We start from the raw sequence: 25,072 nt of genomic DNA on the forward strand, positions 1-25,072 counted from the left end.
GGCAGCCATCAGTCAGTATGTGGCCCAGAATTCAATTGACGGCATGCCAGCGCGAATTGCAGAGGTTTTCAAAAAGAAGGGTCAACACTGCAAATATTGACTCTTTGCATAAACTTAATGTAATTGTCAATAAAAGCTTTTGACACTTATGAAATGCTTGTAATTTTACATCAGTATACCATAGCAATATCTGACAAAAAGGTCTAAAAACACTGAAGCAGCAAGCTTTGTGAAAACCAATACTTGTGTCATTCTCAAAACTTTTGGCCATGACTGTACATGTTTACCCATACAGGTAACCTATGCTACAGATAAGCACATTTCTTCTTTATGTTTGTAAGTGTAAATATTTTGTATTACCTGAATATTAAAGATAAAAAATACAAATATTTTGCCATATGGTTACTTAACTCCAACCTGTATAACTCCAAAATGGATAAAGTGGCATTTGAAGTGAAACAGGAACAGCGACAGATTTGTCTCAGATAAGCCTTCTACTCTATTCTAGCTGGTTCACAGATTCACCTAGATTAAACTGTTTTAATGGGCAAGAAAGAAGTTGATAATGATGACATGCATCAGCATCACTTTAATTTTTTGTGTAAAATATTTTTAAAAAAAATAAAAAGAAGAGAGCAATAAGCAAAACAATAGCTTGTACCCATGTTAGCAGGGGACAACAGACAGGGTTCCTACATTTCACTACTATTATTACTATTGGGATCCACCAGGGGTGCCAGGATGAGCACTGTTACTATACTGCATGGTGCTAGCTGACTCTAGCAATTTCTAGTTATGCCCCCGATAGTGGTGGCCTAAGAGGTGTCAGGATAAGCTTCTCAGATATGTTTGTTTAGTAACTACTTAATGACAAGTGAGGCTTTTAGGATGAACGCACTTAAAGGGCGACAGGGTTTGTAATAAGCTTAACACTTACCTTAAGGGGTTAACATAGGGTGTGGACCGACCAATGGTTGCTTCCGTGGGAGGGACCCTGATTGAATATAGTAGGCTGCACTTCCTGCTCTGCCTCACTTTGCAGCACGAGATCCCACCCACCCACTCCTCAAGTAGTACTTTTGTGTTGACGTGGGGGTAGGAAGGCACTGCGTTCAGCGGCTGAATAGTGGGCGCACAGGTAGTTGTCGTAGGTCACTGCCCCCCTTTGAGGCACCAGTAACTCCTTTTGGTCCTTCGGTGAGGAGGGTCCCTGTCCAGCTCGGTGAGGGAGGGCAGCGTGAGTTTGAAAGGGGCAGTCACTCTGACGCCAACTCAGCGCATGTTATGTAGGGATTTGTTCCCCGTGGTTTGCGGACTTACGGCGGTTTGCACCAGTCCCCAAAGTGATCTAGTGTGATCAGCTTGAGAGCTGTTCCGCAGTGCTCTTTCTCCGCCACCATAGGTTTAGTTTAATATAAATCCATATAATAAAAGTTCTGCCATTTCTTAATAACTTATTTCATGTCTCTGTGTGTTTATTTGCATGCAAAGGTTTATATTTTAAGGTTGTTGTGAAGTTTATGGGAACATACACGGTGAGCCCTTTATGGTTGAAAAAATGGGATAGCATAATCTCAACAGGACCACAGCATTAGAAAAACAGTTGCAAACTGCTTTTCTATTTTTCCTAATCCACTGCACCAGTTGTTATATTATAGATTATATTTTACTTACTAAAGCACTATGGAATTTGTTGGCACTATATAAATAAATTTTGATGATAATGACGATGATGATGATAAAGGGGATACTAAGTTGTTGTTTTTTTTCTCTTTTATACTCCCCTACCTAGTAAGTTTTATTTTTATGCGCATAAAAGGCTTTTCAATTTTAAATGATCCCCTCATATTTTAAGGTGCAGAGGAATTCAGATGTTACTTTTAGAGAATCATCTCATTTGGGCTTTATGTTATAAAAAGCCTTTCAACAAAAGATAACTATTCTTCATACATTCGTTCTTAATCTACTCAAATCACTCCCAGATCCATCCAAACCACTCCTGTTTTTGGATTTTACCACTACCTTTTTCTCGCAGACCAAACCAAATATTGTAACTGCCCCAGGGAACCTAGGATTGTTCACAGCTATATACAAGTAATGGGTCAGATTTCCTTTTAAATTAATATGCCAGATGAATCCATTTAATCTATTTTATATAGAATGCCACTTGCATGTACTCTCTTTTATGTGAGTGTGACAGCTTTTTATCTTACCTTTCTAATCTCTTTGATCTTGCATAGGAATTTACTGAAGAAACTCTTAGAACACTCTGTTTGGCATATAAAGAAGTGGAAGAATATGATTATAAGATCTGGGAGTTAAGCTATCACGAGGCTTCTGTAAAACAAAGGAATCATGAGGATCACTTGGAGAAAATTTATGAAGATATGGAGAAGAATCTACAGGTAACTCTTTATATGGGCTTATACTATTATTTTTAAAAGGTTTTGAATGAGCTCCACTGATGTGAACGATTGGAAAGTGGCAGTGGCTTTACATAAATGTGAGCATGTTTTTGTAAATCTTGGAAAAAATAAGCCAGCACTCGGTTAATCCCATATTATACATGTCAACTGTGTGGCAATATAAATATATATTTTATATATATAATATATATTATTTTACATATATATGAAATACATATATTATATAAACATAAATGCCCTATATGTATATAAAACATAAAGACAGTTGTTATTGATACTTGTGCTTAAAAGCTGCTTATTTGTGTGTCTATGTATCAAAACATGAGGCATCAGTTCATATTTTAATAAAAACATTTAAGCCTGTAACCTGGTTTCAAGGGAAACCGAAATTACCTTAAAAATACCTGATGGACAGCTGCTGAGACAACACAACGCAATATTTTGAAACAAAACCAGATAAGCCTGCACACGGCCAAGCCCATATTATGCATGGACACGGCTATGTGGTAATATAAATGCCCTATACAAAAATAAGACAGTCTTGTTCTTAATACTGCATATTTGTATGTATGTGGCAAAATGAAAACCTGAGATATTGGTTCATATTTTGCAAATCTAGGTATAATTTGAGCAGATCTTGTGTGGTATGGTTAGATAGGGTTAAGGGTTTTTTGCCCTGATTTTGCTTGTTTAAATTTTCGATGGTGTTAAAGTGGACTTATTCAGTTCTGGATCTATAGTGTGGACTTAAATCCTGCCTTACTTTAGCATTTACAAGTGACACACAGTTCCTTCACTACAGTAAGACAGTAAGGAACACTTACAAAAAAATGCAGAAGCCCACAACTTAAATTAAATTATTATATATATATATATATGTATATATATATCTATATATATCTATATATATATATACACTCACAGTATATATCAAAAATAACATGATCAATATAACTAATTCATGAATATGAGGTTGTAAAATTATACATTAATACAAACTAATTTTGTATTAACTATAAAGATAAAGTAGAATAAGATGCAATTTATGAAGATATGGAGAAGAATCTAGACTCATAAATGAATCATATGAAGAAGTTACCAGACCATCCCATCTTCACAGCACGTGATTATGGATTTTTTCCGCTACTTAAATATACACACACACTGTGTCCAGTAGGACCACCCTTTGTCACCATAAAAGCCTAAATTCTTTGTGACATTCCGCAGAGATTCTAAGGAATGTTGCCATGATCGCATCATGCAGTTCATGAAGATTCGTTGGCTGCACAATTCACAAATTACCCGTTCCACCACATCCCAAATGTGCTCTACTGGATTAAGTCTGGTGACTGTGGAGGCCATTGGAGTACACTGAACTTATTGCCATGTTTGTGGAGCCATCTTGAATTATGTGGACTTTGTGATATTGCACATTATCCTGCTTGATGTAGCCACTAGAAGATGGACCGAGAGTGTCCATAAATGGATGCATCATGGTCAACAACAATACTCTGGTAGGCTGTGGCTCAAATGATGCTCAATTGGTATTAAGGGACCTAATATGTGCCCAGAGAACATTCACCACACCATCATACCACCATCACTTGCCTGCACAATTGACACAAGGCAGGATGGATCCAAAGATTCATGTTGTCTGCCCCAAATTCTTACCCTTCTATCTGCATGTTGCTGTAGAAATCAAGATTAATCAGACTACGTGACATTTTTCCAATCTTTCAACTGTCCTTTTTTGTTGAGCCTGTGCCTACTGTACTGTAGCCACAGTTTCCAACTGTTAGCTGACTGGAGTGAAACCCTGTGTGTTCTTCCTCTACAGTAGGGCATCCACTTCAAGGTTCGACAGTCAGAAATGCTCTTCTGCATACCACTATTGTAATGCATACTGTTATCTTCCTGTCAGCTTGAATCAGTCTGGCCATTATCTTCTGATCTCTCTCATTAACAAGGCGTTTTTCTCACAGAAATACTGTTCAGTTTCTGAGATATTTAAACCACAACATCTGGCACCAAAAATTATTTCACAATCAAAGTACTTAGATAACATTTCTTCCCCATTCTCGTGTTTGGTCTGAACAACAACTGAACCTCTTGAACATATTTGTATGCTTTTATGTATTGAGTTGCTGGCACGTGATTGGCTAAGTAGATATCGAGCAGATGTACAGGTGTACCTAATTAAGTCACTGAGAGTGCATATCTGCATATTTAGTTTAACCCACAAACCTCTGCTGCCTCTAACATTTATAGGGATACCATAGATAGAATAACACTATTGTAATTATTCTGGGATCCTATTATTGGTGTCCTTCTTGCTTTAATGATTTTTTTATGTCAAAATAAAGTTTATGTTTTGTTTTTTTAAAATTTTTACTATTGTTTACATATATCTAAAGATGGGCGGGCTCAGTCCGACGAAAACTGAGCCCACCCGAACTCGGCTTGGTACATTCACGCCAATTCGGATTCCAAATTGAGGCAAACGTCTTCGTCGTCGGATGACGGATCTTGCGAGTTTGTGAATGTATAAATACCGTGCTCCACGGCAATCTAGCGCCATTTGAGAGAGGGATACAGAAGGGGTAGGATAGATTGAGAAAGAGAGTAGGTATAGTTTATAAAAAGTGTATGGTGTTATATACACCCAAAGACAAGAGGTCCATTGCTGAATTTGTCATTGCTGAAATACTAATATACCAGTCCTTGCAGTCTTTTTTTCTGAATTTGCACTAATAAGTGTAGGGTCTAATATACACCTAAATAGAACAGCTGCGTTGGCAATTTTGTTGTTGCTGAACTACTAATATACCAGTCCTTGCAGGCTTTTTTTCTGAATTTGCACTAATAAGTGTAGGGTCTAATATACACCCAAATCGAAGAGCTGTGTTGGTAATTTTGCCATTGCTGAAATACTAATATACCAGTCCTTGCAGGCTTTTTTTTCTGAATTTGCACTAATAAGTGTAGGGTCTAATATACACCCAAATAGAAGAGCTGCGTTGGTAATTTTGTCATTGCTGAAATACTAATATACCAATCCTTGCAGTCTTTTTTTCTGAATTTGCACTAATAAGTGTAGGGTCTAATATGCACCCAAATAAAAGAGCTGTGTTGGTAATTTTGTCATTACTGAAATACTAATATACCAGTCCTTGCAGGCATTTTTTCTGAATTTGCACTAATAAGTGTAGGGTCTAATATACACCCAAATAGAAGAGTCATTGATGAATAGGAAGGCAACCAGGCTTGTCTTCTGAATTTGCAGGCAAATTCAACAGTGTTATATTGAATAAACAGACACATAGGGGGAGAAGGAGAAGAGGGAGACAGAAAATTAATCATCTTGTTAAATTCTCTTAGTAGGCTGTGGATCAGCTTGCGACAGTCCTGGATGGACATCTTCTCCCTTTTCAAGATGAGGTGATTCCTGGCAAGCCAAATAGCATCCTTAAAGCAGTTAATTAGGCTCCAGGCCTCCTGGATTGCCCCAATGATGTGAGTCCCAGGAAATAATCCATAAAATACTGAATGGTATGAATGGCAACACTGGGAACACTGTCCTTATGTTCATGTTCCAAGGCATCCAACAGTGCCTGTGCAGAGGGGCAGTCCCAAAAAATATGCTGTGCTGTTTCCCTTCTGGTGATGCAGAAGGGGCAGTGGATACATCGGCACAGGTTCCGGGAGTGCATGAATGTCCTGAGAGGCAGACATCCCTGAATAGCCATCCATGCAATGTCTTTGTGTCTATTAGTCAGCCTCTTAGAGGCCACATTCTCCCACACGTGTTTTGTTGTTGCAGCAGGGAACCCTTGAACAGACTCCATAATGTCTTTAGCTCTGATGAGCTTGTGGACAGTTTTTGGCTTCCCAAAGTCTGGTTTAAGTCCCTGCAAATGGTGCTCCCTCACAAATTGTCCAACATCCAGGTAAAAGCAAGGTTTAGTACAGTTGTAAGGGAAGAGCTGTCCCACTTGTCCCAACCTAGGGTCCTCCAAAGTGGCAGGAGGAAAAAGCAAGACATGCACTTCCCAGCAAAGTAAATGTTCTTTTCAATAAGAGTTCTGCAGATGCAGTTGCAGAAAAAGAAGACGCGCAGCATGGTGGGGATATCTGGGATCCCTTTCCCACCTTTGAGGGTCTCCTTGTAAATAACCGGCTGCTTCACTCTGTCCATGTATTAGCTGTAGAATTAACGCAGTTCTCGAAGGAAAGGGTGGAGCGATCAAATAAACAATAACTGATTTCATGATCCAAGGGCAATTCCATCTTGCACCACTTTTCTTTTCTGCCATTGCCACTGCTGTGTGCCAATGTGTCCTAGATGTGCTAGGAACTGTCGTGTGTTTGAGTCATTGCTCTGTCGCTTACCATCCAGCCAGGTCATACACCTTGAAAAAGACCCCTGGTGGGTCGAAATGCATTGGTGGGGACCTGAATTTGTTATCTTGGCTGTCATATCTGATGTGGAAATTATCCATCTTCCCGGAGGTGTTCCAGTTTAAAGACTTTATTTTATGCGGAGATCTACAGTCTTTTCTCGTAAGCAGCCATTACTTACCTTTTCAGTATCCGTATTTTGCTTTTTATGTTTTCCTAAAACCTTTTATGCTTATAATAAATATTATTGAAGGATAATACACTATGGGATTTCCGATGTCCTTTTTGTTTTCTATATGATCCGATGGTATGAATATGGACGCGGAATGAAATTGTCCCTAAGAAAAAATCCTTGGAAAATTATGTTGGACTGAATTCTAATGACATTCTCTTCATTTGAATTTAACACTACATTTATTATAGATCGGTCAATTCTATGTGTGTACCATCAGTGCCTTGTTGGAGTGATATTTTTGTTTATTGTATACTTTGTATGTGATGAAGTGGTGACATCCAACCTCACTCTTGAGGCAGCTTTTGTTTGAGCGGCTTTTGTTTGAGCGCTCTACTGTGACTTTATTTGTATATTTACAGTAATTATTACCATATGGAGGACTTAGTGGTCATTAAGCTTTTGTGTTTGATATAATTCAATTTTTTATTTTTTGGGGGTAAAACTATATTAGCTACGTAAAATATCTAATATGTTACCTTTTATTTTATTTTTTTTAACCAAAAGCCACATGTACATTGTTGTTTCACTAAACGTTTGTATTTTTACTAAATTGAGAAGTGATGAGCTATTATGCATTCACATCTGGTAGTGGCATTACATATGTATGGATATCTCTATTTCTAATTAAGGATAAGCGGGCTCGGATTCCGCAAATCCGAGCCCACACGAAAAGTGCGGATCTGACGGGATCCGAGCACTGTTCGGGAACTTCCGGGCGCCAAACGGAGCCAAACCGAGGCTATGACATCCAAGTCTCGCGTCGGATCTCGCGAGACTCGGATGTCATAAATACTCACCTTGTGGGCGCCATCTTCATTCTGGCTGTGATCACTCGTGAGGGAGGTTGTAGTTAGGGAGCTCCTGATCAGTTTAGTGGTTCTTTGTGCTTTGTCCAGTGCTCTGTCCTGCTGAGTCAAGTGGTGCTTTGTCCAGTGCTCTGTCCTGCTGAGTCCAGTGGTGCTTTTGTCCTGTGCTCTGTCCTGCTGAATCCAGTGGTTCTGTGTCCTGTGCTCTGTCCTGCTGAGTCCAGTGGTGTTGCCTGTGTCCTGTGCTCTGTTCTGCTAAGGGCATTGTTATTTCAAAATTATTCAAAAGTTATAAAAAATTAAAAATTTTTTTATAAAAAACCTATACAAAAATAATTGAAAAAAATATAAATAAATTTGTTAAAAAATACTAGGTACTGATATTTCAAAGTCAAACTACGTTCACTGTTGCTGCTGTACCAAAAAATACTAGGTACTGCTATTTCAAAGTCAAACTAAGTTCACTGTTGCTGCTGTACCAAAAAAAACTAGGTACCGCTATTTAAAAGTCAAACTATGTTCTCTGTTGCTGCTGTAACCAAAAATACTAGGTACTGCTATTTAAAAGTCAAACTACGTTCTCTGTTGCTGCAGTACCAAAAAATAATAGGTACTGCTATTTAAAAGTCAAACTACGTTCTCTGTTGCTGCTGTACCCAAAAATACTAGGTACTGCTATTTAAAAGTCAAACTACGTTCTCTGTTGCTGCTGTACCCAAAAATACTAGGTACTGCTATTTAAAAGTCAAACTACGTTCTCTGTTGCTGCTGTACCCAAAAATACTAGGTACTGCTATTTAAAATTCAAACTACGTTCTCTGTTGCTGCAGTACCAAAAAATACTAGGTACTTCTATTTAAAAGTCAAACTACGTTCTCTGTTGCTGCTGTACCAAAAAAATAATAGGTACTGCTATTTAAAAGTCAAACTACATTCACTGTTGCTGCTGTACCCAAAAATAACTGCGGCCTAACAGCTATGTTGGTGTTAGGCGTGCATCCGGTGTCTGCCATCTGTGCAATGGAATTCAGACCAGTTAGAGGATGGAGGAGCAGCCATCTGTGCAGTGGAATTCAGACCAGTTGGAGGAGGTATTGTGGCCCCGGTACCAAATTGGGTACCGGGGCCACTCCACTACGCAGTCCAGATAGATGCGTATCAGATATTAAACTACATTCAATGTTGGGGCCAAATCCAAAAATAATTAAAATGCACTGTCATGATCGAAAACAAGAGGTATTGACACGCTAGAACTCCACCCTCTATATGCTGCAGAGGATGGAGGAGCAGCCATCTGTGCAGTGGAATTCAGACCAGTTGGAGGAGGTATTGTGGCCCTGGTACCAAATTGGGTACCGGGGCCACCCCACTACGCAGTCCAGAAAGCTACCTTGGTGCAACATTTTGGACTAAAAACAATATTGTGAGGTGTGAGGTGTTCAGAATAGACTGGAAATTAGTGGAAATGATTGTTATTGAATGTTATTGAGGTTAATAATAGCATAGGAGTGTAAAAAAAAAAACAAAGAACTGGATGTTAGCGCTTTTTATGCTTTTTTAAAAATAAATCAGAACCCAAAACCCTAAATCAGAACCAAAACCTTTCGTCAGGTGTTTTGGCAAAACAAATCAGAACCCAAAACCTCAAGCTAATCAGAACCCAAAACCCAAAACCCTAAAAGTGCCCGGTGCACACCCCTATTTCTAATACATCAAACGTTACCTAATTATTACATTCAATCGTTGCATGTCTTCAATGCTGTGTTCCAAGATTTTTGCCATTAATGATCAAGTTGAAAAGCAAAATAGGCATGTGAGAACTGTTTTTGGTTATTTTTTAAAAAAAAATTGGGGGAAAAAAGGAAGGATCAGTCTCGGACACAAAGAAAATCATTTGTAGATCATCGTCAATTTGTCACATCATACCCCTTCCATTACGGGAACATAAAGCAAATAATACATGCAAAATACACAACTATAAAAACCAGGAATAAACTGAAACAAACTCAGCGCGTAAATTTGGCTGTACGTTCTTTCAGGATGTGGTTCTGAATTTCTTGACATTTTCCACTGTTCCCTTGTCTTATGACATAAAGGATTAACAATATTTAATAAATCAATATCATATATCTATATATAGCGATATATAGATATAGATAGCTAAAGACAGATATAACTTTAAGCCAAAATACCTTTGCATTAATGATGTATGATTTCAAGGAGTTGATGGTATCTTCTGTCTTTCTGTCCATCATGGGTCTGGTCAGTGATATATCTTGTTCAGCTGAACTCAATGTAAAAAAAAAAAAAAAATTAAGAGGATACATTAACACGAGCATTGAATACATAAACAATGTTTAAACATTTGTCACAATGGCAAATAAATGTTTAAATCTATCAATAATATAATTTTACTTTAGAAAGGTCAAATTAATAATACTTAATAATACTTAAGAAAGGACAAATATATATATTCATCTAACCAGAAACAAAAAAATTCTAGATACAGTTTATTTAATATTACTTTCTTCATGAACAGCCTTCTTCCTCTTCTGACACTGGGTTGATGGTTTCCTCCTCGGCTTCTTCTTCCAGCAATTTGCTTCTTGTTCCCTCAGGTCTTCTTAATTCCAGCACGGGTGTGTTCATTTGCATCGAAGTCCTCTGCTGTGGTGTGGGGGTAACCAGTCCAGAAAGATTCCAATCGGGTAAAGAGAGTGAAGCATTCCCCTGGTCTCGCCGGACCCTCAGCTCTTTGAAAATGATTTGAAGATGCATTGACATGATTTGCAAATTCACTGTTTATTGCTGTTGTTGAACATTCATCTGTGCCATGGACTGATTCATCTGATAATGGAGTGTTGTATTCTGCTCCATTGACAGTGCCATTTGCGCTTGAATGGTGGTGTTCAAGCGCAGAGATGCGGCAATATCCTCTTGGACTGAGACCATTTGCTCCAATAATGAATTGGTGGCATTACGGGAGCTTTGTACCTCTTCCACAACAGACGTCAAATGGTCTACTGAATCATCAATTCTCTGGACTCGGTCTTCCATTTTTCGCTGAGATGTTTCCTGCCTTCCTTCCATCTGTCTAGCAAAGTTTGCGATGGAATTAGACCAAGTGCTTTCTTCTGGTAGACCATGCACCGCTTGTGTTGGAAGACTGGTGTCTGTGGAGGGTACATTTGCTTGAGATGGACCTTGAAGGTTGGTGAAGGTTTCTTGGAGCATCTCAAATCTTGTTGCAGCATTTTCGTGGACTGAATTTTCAGGAGGAAATAAATCACTATCATGGTCAATTGCTTCTCTAAAGACAGTTTAAAATGATAAAATTTACTGTCACATGTATTTATTAGACCATTTGAATAATTAATTTTATATTCACCGTTTCAGAGACAACAGATGCTACTTCTTCCATGGCATCAGGCAACTGAAACGTGGTGAGCGGTGTTACAACACGTTCTTGAGGAATGGATTCTAAAGCAAACAAAAAAATTAAAATCTATATATATATTTTTGGTCAGTGGATATATAATATATATATATGTTTTTGATGTTCTCCATTCTGCTGGCATTTCTTCAACATGTCGGTCTTCTGTAAGTAATAATAAGGTAGAAAGAGATTATTTACATATCATTATCAATATATATATGTTCTTTTCTGAAATATAATGGACAGAGTTGTTAAGAAATATTGCATGTTAACAGCACCCAAAACAATGCAAGCGTAACTGAAACAATTACCTTGATGGACATCTACAACATGCACCGACACGTCTTCCTCAGTCACTCTACTTTTCTTGTGAGCTGTTAATTGTTTGAAAAAAAAGGTACATATTATTACAATTATTTAAAAATTGATGTACAACACCTAATTTACGAGAGAGAGAGAGAGAGAGAGAGGGAGGGAGGGAGGATTTTCATTGTTATGTATTGGAAAGTATACAATATCTTTCTTACTCGGTTCACCACTTTTTGCACGAACCGATGACTTTGTTGAACGCTTATCTTGTTCTGTAATAAAAAATCATTATTGAAATAAACTTTGCACATGTTTTGGGGCATATCTTATCCTTAACAACAAGTACTTCAAATTTTTACCAGTATTTGAAGATGTTTCAGCTACTTCCACTGAATTATACATTTTATACATTTAAACCGACCAAGATTCAAAATATTCAAAGAACCTTTCCATCACTGGAACAAATTTTATGAACCAAGATATTAATATAAGATTGATTACAATACAAATAAGAGGTCTACACAAACGTACCTTTTGCATAGTGTTATCTATGGAAATCATACATATACATCTACAGCGCGATATATATATATATATATATATATATATATATATATATCTTGTGGCAAGAGCCCGCTACTGCAGAAGCACACGCGTACAACTTCTTCCTTTTTATGGTTCTTTATTGTCCGGATTCTAATAATGTTTTGACACCGTATACTTGCACAGCAATTATGGAGACCCTCAACGCTAACTATACATAGTCCAGCTCTCTGTCCAGATCAGCCAGCTAGCCCAGTGTTGATCTCCCTGAACAATGAAACAAGCAGGGTTTTATACCTGACACTCCTCCCACAGGCCTAGCTTGATGGACAGGTGACACACCCATCTTCTTTTTAAAAGGAAACACCCATCCCTGGCTCTGTTTAGACTATCAGACCCACCCTGTCTGTTTGCTGAGAGGAAGCAGCTTTTAAATCATGTAAGTAAACCAATTTTAAACTACACATATGTTTTTACCTGGTTTAATCTCCACCTAGGTACATAACTGTGCCAATGTTTTACTCTACTTCCCTGCTTTCTCTTCATATTGCCAGCTAAATGCCTACTTTTGTTACAATATATATATATATATATATATATATATATATATATATGTGTGTGTGTGTGTGTGTCCAACTCTGTGATCTTTCCACCAGTGGGTTTATTATTATATTTTTATAGTATTTTAAACCACAACCAATTTTTGATGCTAATCACTTATGTATCTTTATTGACACATATATAGGGCATCAAATGCATTATAAATATTATCTGTATATCGATATTCCGAATCGTATATTGGGAGCAAATATATGTTTCACTATTTTACAGATTATTAATAGGTCACATTTAGACCAATTGGGTTACAAAAAGTTTATTATGGTGGCCAGGAGTTTTTTGTGGTATTGTTGTGTTGATTAACAAATTTGAATGTTTAATAACTGTTGATTTATGAAAACAAAAATTGTGCTAATACATGTTAGGTGAACTATGTAAAAGGAGGCTGTACTCATTGTTGTGTGGATTTTCCTTTATCTTTTGAAAAGCAGTTGTTTTACACGGAAAAAAAAATGCACAAATATATGTTAGGCTAACAGTGGCCAGAAGTATTTGGTTTTTTTTAAACATTGTACTTATTTTTGAAAAAAACTTAAGAAAAATATATATGTGAATACTATTGCATTTCTTAAAAAATTGAATCGTTGTCCGACTTAAATTTGACCGTAAACTATGTTAGTTGGCTAATACATAAATGACTAATGTGTATAATGTGTATATATTCTTGAACGGTTTAGATCATAGCTTCTCCTTCTTTACTCCTCTGGCCCTTCTGTCCTTGAGAAGAATCCAAATCTAAAATAAATATAAAACAGATATTAGACAAAGACATCTTTACCTACTAACTATTTTGTAAATGAAAGTCAAGCAAAAATAAAAACATAATTAACTTTGATTTTCTTTACTACTAATAACAGTTAAATACATTTTTGGCATTTTAGTTTTTAATATTACCTCCAGATTTGGCTTTTCTCTTCTCAGGTACTGCTTCCCTTGCATCTCTTCTGGGGCATGCTGGATCTTCTTTTTCTGTTTTCAATAAAAATATTTTTTTAGTAATCATATAAGTAAATCATATAAAATTTTCATGACTATGATATTTGCTTATCCATCCATAGGCTAATGCAATACATAATTTTACTTTTCAGAATGATAATGCTTTTTGTTCATCATAGAGGGTTAAAATTAACATAATAGGCCATATTATCTACTATATAAATGCCTAGTGGCATATGTGGAAAAAAAAAAACCAAACTGCAGCGCCACCTGCTGGGCAGAGTTATACACTGACCTATATATTTCTTGAAGGAGAAGTGACAGTTGGGAGTGGTTGGTGGTTGCCGGGGGTGACAGTGTGGAGTTTTTAACACCTTAAGTAGCTTGATTTGACTAGAATGCATGAGTATCATGCATGGGTTAACTTGTAGATACATATAGTTAAAACATCTTGTTAATCAAAAATTAACAAACATTAAAATAACTTTTTATATAGGATTCAAACTTATAACCTTTAATATACAAAGCAGATAGTGATCTTATCAAGCCACTGTTAAACTTATCAAGTTTCTGTTAATGATTCAGGGGGTATATTTACTAAACTGCGTGTTTGAGAAAGTGGAGATGTTGCCTATATCAACCAATCAGATTCTACCTGTCATTTTGTAGAATATGCTAAATATATGACAGCTAGAATCTGATTGGTTGCTATAAGCAACATCTCCACTTTTTCAAACCTGCAGTTTAGTAAATACACCCCCTGACTCATTAACAGAAACTTGATAAGTTTAACAGTGGCTTGATAAGATCACTAACTGAAATTGAAATATCTAATTAAAAGATCTTTAATGGCCTCTTTTTCATATAATAATAATAATATAATAATTACTAGAGATGGGCGGGCTCGGTTCCACGAGATCCGAATCCATCCGAATTTCGCCTATCCGAGTAGCGAGCCGAGCAGGCTCGGTACTCTCCCGCCCATTCGGAATCGAAATCGAGGCAAAACGTCATTATGACGTATTCGTATTTCTGAGCTCGGTTCTCGCGAGATTTGAAAAGCATAAATACCAGCCTCCACAGCAGTCCATCGCCATTTGACAGAGGGAGAGAGCATGGTTAGGTCACTAGCTATATCAGCGCAGGGACAGAGCAATAATTGGACACATTATTGTTTCTATTCTATACAATTCTAATATTAATACCAATTGTTAAAACAGTAAGAGGAGGAGGATAGAGGAGGGATTTTTTCAATTTATGGCACTTCAAGTGCTTTTGGGGTGTCCCTTATTCCCCATTGCTTTGCAGTAATTTTTCTGCTGTCAAAAGTCATATTTGTCATCAGTAACTAAAACAATATTTTGCACTACAGGTGCTTTTGGGGTCTCCCTTATTCCCCAGTGTTTTACAGTAATTTTTCTGGCTGTCAAAAGTCATATTTGTCAGCAGTATCTAAAACAATATTTAGCACTACAAGTGCTTTTGGGGTGTCCCATATTCCCCAGTGTTTTACAGTATTTTTTCTGGCTGTCAAAAGTCATATTTGTCATCAGTATCTAGCTAATACAATTTTGCCACTACAAGTGCTTTTGGCCTCATTAAAATGGATTCAAAGCAGTCCACAAATGAGCGGAATCAGCAACCTGGTTCTGTCACCAGTCCTGATGGTAGTATTCCCAGTACGTCATCTGGGAAAGGCGATGTCAAAGTACATAGTCTTTTTAAATCAGGGAAAAAAACACACACCAAATTTTTTTTTACCGTGTTGAAGCGAAAAAAAAGTGTAACTGAGGAAAAGTTAAGTGCTGATAAAAAAGAAATTGCCAACATGCCATTCTACACATGTAGTGACAAAGAAAGAATGAGGCCTTCACCTTCCTCTATTAGTGGCAGATCCAAAAATGTTACCGAGCCTTCTTCTTGTACGGTCTCTCGTCACCAAGCAAGACAAGTAATTTGGAGTCTAAAAGTGGTGCACAACTACTGTTACGCGTCAAAGCCGAGCTGCAAGAAAACAGTAAGGCATTAGAGGATAATGTATGCTCTGAATCAGAAATTACAACAATCCCTGTGGAAAGTCCATCCAACAGTGGTATGTCTAATCGTGAGCATTCTGTTAGTGTACCCATAAAGAAGGGCCTTTTCAGCAGTTTTGCTGATGTGTGCCTGAACAGCCAGCGTGTAGCCGGTGATACACAAATTGAGGATGCCACCTTAGAATTAGAAGAGGATGAGGGGGAGATTTGTGTAGGCGACGAGGGCGCTAATGAGGATGTTGATGAGGATGAGTTTGTTTGTGTAAGTCCTGCACCAGTGGCAGCAGTTCCGGCACGTGACAAAAAAAAGGCCATTGTCATGCCTGGCCATAAAACAAAAAAATCCACTTCTAATGGAATGTGGAATTATTTCTACCTCAATCCAGACAACAATTGTATAGCCATTTGTAGTGAATGTCAAGCCACAGTCAGTCGAGGGAGAGACCTTAACCATCTTGGAACCTCGTCTATGTTACACCATTTGACGAGAGTTCATGGCAAAGTGTTGGGAAAAGCTGAAAAGGTCTTCCAAAAAAATTACAAGCACTCCATCATCAGCTAGGACCTTCCTGTCACCAACATGCAGGAGATGCTTTCGGTGGACCGTAAAATTTCAGGCCATTTAAGGCATTCTGCCACAGCATGTAGGAGATTGCAGCAGCTCCAAGAACAGTTTAACTTGCCCTGCCACCAACTTAATCAAGAGGTGGTAACTAGGTGGAATTCCACCTTGTACATGCTTCAGAGGATGGAGGAACAGCGCAAAGCCATCCAAGCGTATTGCACAAGCCATGACATTGGGAAAGGAGGGGGGATATATTTCACTCTTGCACAGTGGGGAATCCTTCATTGCTGTGCAAGGTGCTGAAACCATTTGAAGTTGTGACGTGTGAAGTGAGTGCAGATTCTGCTAATTTGAGACTATTGGAAAAGCAGCTTGAGAAACTGAAGGAGGAGATGAAAGCAAGCAATTCCGCAAAGTATGTTGGCCTTGTCGATCAAGTACTTAATTCGCTTCACAATGATCCTCGAGTTATAAAGATCTTGAACTCGGATCAGTACGTTTTGGCCACTGTGCTTGATCCAAGGTTTAAGACCTACATTGAGTCTTTGCTTCAAAATGAACGAGATGTGAACTTTTGTAAGGAGCTATTGTTCAGCAAGTTGTCCACTGAACTGGATCTTGGCTTGACGACGTGTCCTCCTTCAGTTTCTCAAGCAGCTGCTGCTTGTAAAAAATTGAATTTTCAAAAAAGAAGCAGGGAAGACACAGAGGGCAGACCAGAACAGTTTGACATCTGGGCTGGTTTGAAGGATTTTTCAAAAAATGTGTGACCTTGCCCATAACTCCATCCAATATGAGTATTAACATGCAAATGATAGTGGAGGATTATTTTCAAGAGGTAATTGATATGGAAATGTCAGACAGTCCCTTTCCTTACTGGGAAAAAAAAACAGGCCATTTGGAAACCCATGTACAAACTTGCTTTGCAATACTTAAGCTGCCCACCCTCCAGTGTGTACCCTGAACGAATGTTCAGCACTTCAGGGAACTTAGTCAGTGATCGTTGTAGAAGGTTACTTCCCAAAAATGTTGAGAAAATTATGTTTATAAAAATGAACTACATCTTCCACAAGGAAGGCCTTCACTATCCAAGACATCCAAGCACTGACTGTTCTCTAATGGCGGATTCAAGCAGCGATGAATTGATTGTCTGTGATGATGACATACACACTGATGAGGGTGAGGATGAAGCTGAAGATGATGACAATAACATCTTTTTAAAACTTTCTATTTAAGTGTAGGGTGCAATCTACCCCCAAAGAGCAAAGGGACTTGGGGCATTTCCATATCAAGTACCATCTTGTAAGGTTCCTGTTTGGGCAATTTCTCCTTAAGGGTAGGGTGTCATACACAGAGTGACCCCAAACTGGTTTTGTCCATTTCTCTTAATATTGTACAGTCTATAACGACTGAATTTTTTGGTATTTTATACAAGTGGAGGGGGCTTAGAGAGACAGAAACCAAACTGACTTTCTACATTTCAATTTATATTGTACAGTCTATAACGGCTGAATTTTTGGGTATTTTCGACAAGTGGAGGGGGGCCTATAGAGACAGAAACCAAACTGCCTTTGTCCATTTCAATTAATATTGTACAGTCTATAACAGCTGAATTTTTTGGTATTTTATACAAGTGGAGGGGGACCTATAGAGGCAGAAACCAAACTGCCTTTGTCCATTGCTATTAATATTGTACAGTCTATAATGGCTGAATTTTTGAGTATTTTCTACAATTGGAGGGGGGCCTAGAGAGACAGAAACCAAACTGCCTTTGTCTATTTGTTTACATATTTAACTATAAGTGTAGGGTGTAATATACATCCAAAGACGATGGCTGCATTGCCAATATACATAGAAGGAGAGGAAGACAATCTGGTTTGTGTGTAGAATTAATGAAGGCCTACCAAGAATTAAACTGTTTTTTTGATAATTTATTAGCTTTACAACTACATTACTTATCCAAAAAACAGGTGGAGCACTAAATTTGGTTCTTTAATGACCAAAAACATTGATTTTTGAACAAAATAGCAAAACCAAACCAAGCAAGACCAAATCCAAAACCAAAACAAGCAATGGCGGTTTGGCAAAACCAAAACCAAAACCAAAACAGGACGGTAATCCAGATCCAAAACCAAAACCAAAACACGGGGGTCAGTGAGCATCTCTAATAATTTTTATATTTCTTATTATTATTTTTCAATTTCTCCTTACTTTAAACACTTATTTGTTCTGAAAGATCAAGTGTGGACAAACTCATAAAACAATGGACAGACTAAAAAAGAAAAAATATTTATTTAAAACATGTTTAAGTTCACACAATCATTTAAACCATTAGGATAAATAGAAACCATCTCAAAGATCCAAAAAAAACTCCCTTATGCAAAGAGAGGCAAATCTATTTCCTCTTTCTGTCAGTTTAATTTATTCAATTGCCGTAATATGTAGACCTTCTAAGGACTTAATATGTTTCTGCACAAAGTGCCTAGCTAGGCTATGTGTGCCGTTCCCTTTAAGAATATTTCTTCTATGTTCGAGGCATCTAATGTTTAATGTTCCCGTTGTTCTACCAACATATTGGGCTCCACAGTTACAGTCTTTCAAATATATAACATATTTAGATTGATAGTTCATAAAACCATGGGCGGATTGGCCATAGGCCTTACCGGGAATTTTCCAGGTAGGCCGATGGCAAATGAGATCATCTGAACAGTCTCACGTATTTTTGTGTTTTGGTGCTTTTTTTAAAAAAAAATTCTCCCGGCGACACGTAGGATGGTGATGGGCGGTTGGGGAATGGTAGCTCTTCTCCCATCCAGGTTGTCCTGAAGGGGCGGACTCCAGTGACACTGTCCTGGCAGCAAATAAGAAGGATGCCTGTCATAGAGAGGGGGCTGCAGAGGATCCCATGTGACTTACTTCAGCTCCACCCAGACAGATGTCTCCTGCGGAGCCGGTGCGGGTAAGTTAGTAATATAATAAAATGCGGAAAAGTGAGGGGAAAGCGACTTCCAAACTTAGAGAAGACAGAAGACTAGCTCTGATGTGGACATAATAAGAGTCAAAGAGGAAACCGCAGTGCAGATCCTGCAGGCCTTAGAACCACAACTCACACTTGGATTAGACTAGGTTGGAGTTAGGCTGCAGATTCATTTAAAGTCGGGTGGAAATTACTGGTGCCATGGGGGAGCTTTCAGTAGGTAAGAGCATAGGGTTAGGCTAAGAGGAGGTAGGAATAGGTTAAAGTTAGGTTGTGATGAGGTAGGAGGAGGTTAGGGATAAACTGTTAGGAGGTGTTTGGGGTTGGACTATGAGGTGGTAAAAGTAGGTTAGAGTTAAGCTGTAGTGGAAAGATTAGGGTTAGGCTATGAGGAGGTAGGAGTAGGTTAGGGTAAGGCTGTAGTGAAGAAGCTAGGGTTAGTATACAGGTGACGTTAAGCTTAGGATGAGGATAGTTATGATTAGCCTGTAGGGGGGAAGGTTGTAGCTAAGGCCAGTAGCAGGTTAAGTTGCAGCAAGGGAGATACTTTTAACACTTTTGACTTCGTTCAGGTCCAGGGGCAGATTGGCCATAGGCCTTACAGTGAATTCCGTGGCCTAATGAGACTCTCTCATGACTTAGTTCAGCTTCACCCAGACAGATGTCTCCTGCATCACGGAGGTGAGCTGAGCGTCGCCGGCACAGGTAAGCTAGTAAACTAAGAAAATGCGATTGTGGACATTGGATGTGTGCAAAATTCAGCGCTATATTGTTAAAAGTTAATAGTACATGTGACTATAAATCTTATGCAGTTCATATACTTTTCCTACAATAGGCCAATGTAAGGTGCATATTGGTGGATATTTATACAGTAACAGTATTACTAAAGTCATTTATAAATGTGGAACATTTCTACTGTCTTTTTTTGTGTGTTTGTTTTAACTAATGTGCATGTTTTCAAAATAACCACTATTGTAATATATTATAATATTATTTCTATAACTCCCAATTATACTTTTTATAGTTGTGTTAATTTTCTCTTATATTATCTATAGCAACTATTCAGATGTTTGGATGCAGTGCAGTTACAGCACCTTTTCCCCTTGCACCAGTATTCATAAATGTCCCAGATTGCCAAAGCTGTCAAACATTGAAACAATTATTTTTTTATTGACCGTTTTTTAAAAACTGTTTAAATAAAGAAAAAAAAAAAAAAGTTACTTGCACATTATTATGCTGAGTCCAAATTTGGACTGAAAGTAGAAGGGGGCTCAGGTATTATCAGTAAGGGGGTTGATTGTGATATTTCTGTAGTACTGTAGATTCAAAAGATAGGTCTGTTTTTTAAGTATCTCTATTTTTCTTACTGATATTAAAAGTGTCATCTAGTTTTTTACTTACAGTGCATAGTTTAATGGTTGGTATGTCTGTCCACTTTGCACGTTATGTGTTGATGAGGGACAGGGCACCACTGTGAATACACAGATATGCCATAATAAAGCATAAAGTTTTATCATAGCAAAGCACATCGCATCTGTTGATTTGGTTTTATAAACCTCCTAAAAATCATTACCAACAATGGAACGATGTTGGGCAAATGTGGAAGTGTGTATGCGCTCATGACCAGCAGCGTTGCTAAACATCCGTAGAGTATACAGTGTCACAATCTTTTCAGCAGATGGTTATGAGAGATGAAGAGCACTGATCTGAAGGTAAATTGTATGGGTGTACGCATGGATCTGCATGATCATCGGGACTTTCAATTGTGGTAAAATCTTTACAGAAATCACATTTGAAGTATTTTTATATAGTGTTTACTCAGCTTAAGTGCAGGTAATCACACATACAAACCAATGTCTATCAACTCTGAATCTGAATACAAGGGGTTTATACTGAGAGAAGTATGCATTGTATTGTCCCGCCAACATCCATACAATGTCTTCTACCTCGATAAGATTTCTTTTTGGTAATGGCAGCATAAAGTATTAAGCTGCATTGATTAGCTCTAGGATGGGCACATCAATGTATGCTAGAAGTTGAAGTTCTGGCAGGGGGTAGTAATTTTGCAGACAGATCGTGAAGCTGCATAATTGCTCAGTTGGTTTTGCAGAGAAAATCATTGCACAGATATATGTCTGTAGTGAATGTGTATCACTGAGCAAAAAATACATTTATACCTAATTTAAACAAGTCACAATAAATTACTTCTTAGAGATTGTCTTCTGTTTCAATTAAAATATTTATTAATACTGCATACACCCAACATACCCAATGATTGCTATCTGCTGACTGTCGATATAGAGACCCAGATTAGGAAAATTTGTCTGTGGAAGTGCAAATAATCTCGGTTGGGGCTGTAGTGTCATTGATCTGCATAAAGATTTCAGTACATAACTGGTACAGATTGAGTTACCCAGCATCATAATGTTTTCAAATGTTGGCAAGTATGCCTTCCATATTAAAATATAAGTAAATGGAATGTGATAGCTTTACAAAGAAGGCAGTAGGAGAAGTGATGATATGGCATATCACTGTTTAGCAGCCCACTTCGACAACTGGTTAAAATAAATTGCCACCAGGAACGTTGCTTGGCGTCCAAACGGCATGGTCGCATTGGCTGTGAGCTCCGGGCAAGTACTTTAAAAATCACTACCAATTGGTGGTCTAGGGTTCTCCCCAACCATGGACCTTACACACGGCAACGCGCATGATACCCCGGCAGCAGTTGTGAGCCGGTAAAGCGGGGATCTGTCTCATGGTCCCGGGGGGCTGAAGGGCTGAGCGCCTTCGCGGCTGAGGCAGGCAGACATCCGAGTGGTGGATAGCAGAAAAGCTGTCTCCCCCAACGCATATATCACCCAGGTGCTGTCTTCTCTCTTTGGGTGCCTGCTCCGTGGCTGTTGTGTTGGGTGGTTGTGGCGGTTAATGGCTGGAAGTCCCAGGACGCTCTCTTCTGGGGAGCCAGTCTCTGCAGGGTATGCTGGGAATCAGCCTGACGCAGAGGAAGGAGCATTGGGGCTGTGGAGGTGAGAGGTGACCTGCCTCTATCTATACCTATATAGAGCTAGCTCTGCACTCATAAAGCCCTTACTCTGCACGACCAAATCTGTCAACCAGAGTGACTTGCCAGCCTGCTTTCAACTTTGATGTGATTACAGTGTGTCTTCACCCCCACCTAAAGTTTTTTTTACAGCTGGTCACATTTAACAAGGGGACCACCCAACATAGCTGCTTATAGATTTCAATATTAAGTTTACTAAAGAGTTACCACTCGTACCTCCATAAAAGTCTATACAGCAGCCACTTGTTTTCTGCATTTAACAAGCAGTGTTAGCTGCCATCTAGTGGTCGCCCTCCATATTACTTTGAAATAACTCACCACATTAAACCTTTATCTGATTCATTAAGAGTTCGCTCTTTGGGGCGTGGCTTGATAGCCATCTGTGTCGGACCCCTTCCAGACGTGCCTGCATATGACCAGGGAAACAATAATATCAACTTACAGCTCCTTCTCCACCTGGTAGCTGTTGCCGTAGTTCAGCTCATCAACATACACTGTCTGCTACCAACACTGTATGGTGAACCTGTCTGCCGAGTGAGGCTCTGGCCGTGAACTCTCTCACAATGTGGGGGCTGTCGCACAGGACCACCCGACTATTTATTAACCTTTGTTTTATTGCATTATCATATGATGCCAATTCACCTTAACATACATGGCTATACTGTTTTTGCTCTGATTATTACACTAGAGCGGCCCACAAGGGAACACCACCTAATACCACCATACTTACCCCCTTGGTATTGTTTTACATGTTGCTTCCTTTACTATCATACTGATATGTTAGCCTTACCTATTATTATTTGGGTGTCCCCAGACCCTATCTGTCTTTTTCCCCCTTGGGGGTTAGTGACCGCTCGACCTGAGGTCCCCTATACCATACTGCATTGTGTTCTCTGTTAGTTCTATTTTTAACATTTTTGCAGGGTGTTCCTGATGCGCAGCTCCCCCTCATGGAACCCACTTGATTGTCCATGTTGATACTTACCTAGTTACTTTGCATCATTCTATTACCTGAAGTGTTTTGGTTGGGGGTTGTTGCACGGGCCCACCCGACTACTTATTAATGTTACCTTTATCGCAGGGCCACTTGATACTAGTTTATACTGTTTTATTATAAAATATCTGCTTACATTGGTTTGTTTTGCTGCACATTCCTATTTTTCTCTATAACTTTGCCCTCTCTCCTCTACACCCATTACCCTCCACTCCTCTATCTCATTTTACCTCAATTCAAACCACCTGCAATATTCCACATTCTCACTATCCCTGCCTCCCTCCCAGGTTGCTTCACCCATTACCCACATCTAATCCCACCTTAAAAACTCCTAGTTCAGATACCTCAAGGGGACACACCACTCTGACCCATCCTTTTGGACCCACGCAATGCGTCTGTTGGATGCCTCGCCGCGTTCCCCTGGGACTGTTAGCTCCTTTGCTGACCTATGTGCTCCCCCAACTAAAAAAATGGGGAGTCACAGTTTTATTTGCCCACCACCTCATCTTCGACCCTATGGATTCCCTAGCAGACAGAGAGGGTAGGTACCTTATCTTAGAAGGCAAAATTAATAATAAACTTTGCACTCTGGTTAATGTTTACGCTCCCAACCAACACCAGAACCACTTTTTTTCAAAACTAGATGTCTTAGCGTCCCGCCTGCGTCAGGGAGATCTTATCATAGCGGGAGACTTTAATACTGTCTTGAATCACTCCTTGGACCGTTCCACCCCTGTGGCCGCACCCTCTGCCGCTTCGGACCCAATATCCTCTAAGTCGCTCCTCAGTCTCATGAAATCCCAGCTTCTTTACGACTCCTAGAGAGTGAAGGAACCGACCGCGTGTGACTATACATACTACTCTCTACCCCATCATTCTTATTCACGCATAGACATGATCCTGCTCAGCCATGATTTGTCACTGAAACTCCAGACGGCTCAAATTCACCCGATGATTTGGTCTGATCACACTCCAATTTCTATAGACCTCTGCGGCTTTTCAAACCGCCCCCACCCCATGAAGTGGCGAATCAATGACTCTCTAGTTCACAATGCAGATATACTCTCCCAGCTCGGGGCTCGCCTCGAAGAACTCAATGACAGCCCAGGGATCTCTAGGACTACTCTTTTATGGCACATAAGGCAGTCCTGAGGGGACACTTACTCAGCATCGTCTCTAAGATCTATCCCTTAAACTAGGATCCCTGGAAGCCCAACACAAGGCTACTCCAGACCCTGCCACTTTACTAGCCCTCCACAAGACCAAAGCCCAACTTGATCTCCTTCTTTACAAACAGGTAGCCAAGTGCCTTAAATGGCTCCGACAATCCTTTTAAGAAAAGGGAGAAAAGGCGGACAAAATCCTATCGGCACGGCTTCGTTCAGTCAGGACCCACAAAAATATTATATTGATCGGGATTCCAACAACCAACTCCACCTCGACCCCGCTGCTATCAGAGAAGTTTTCCAACAATACTATTCCGCCCTCTATAACCTCCCAGCCCCCCCCCTCCTCACAGCAATCCAATGCCGCGCTGATCTCAGACTTCCTTGCTACATCTAAACTCCCTAAGCTATCCCCTCAAGCCCTTCAACATCTTAATGCAGAAATCTCATTAGATGGAATCCAACTCGCTATTAAAACACAAAAAAGTGGCAAATTATCAGGCCCCGATGGCTTTACGGCACTCTATTACAAAAAAATTTGAGCTTGCTTGCTCCCCACCTGCACT

The 25,072-nt window shown here is 39.1% G+C and overlaps 1 protein-coding gene across 1 annotated transcript in view; it reads left to right on the forward strand.

The window, feature by feature from the left end:
• LOC142148180 (phospholipid-transporting ATPase IK-like) overlaps nucleotides 1-25,072 on the forward strand; it is a 460,892-nt gene that overhangs the window by 309,251 nt on the left and 126,569 nt on the right. The window contains exon 18 of the mRNA XM_075204771.1: nucleotides 2,241-2,405. Coding sequence (XP_075060872.1) covers nucleotides 2,241-2,405 — 165 coding nt within the window. The remainder of the gene's footprint in view (nucleotides 1-2,240; nucleotides 2,406-25,072) is intronic.

The sequence above is a fragment of the Mixophyes fleayi genome, chromosome 1, assembly GCF_038048845.1.
Source record: "Mixophyes fleayi isolate aMixFle1 chromosome 1, aMixFle1.hap1, whole genome shotgun sequence".
Taxonomy (NCBI): domain Eukaryota; kingdom Metazoa; phylum Chordata; class Amphibia; order Anura; family Limnodynastidae; genus Mixophyes; species Mixophyes fleayi.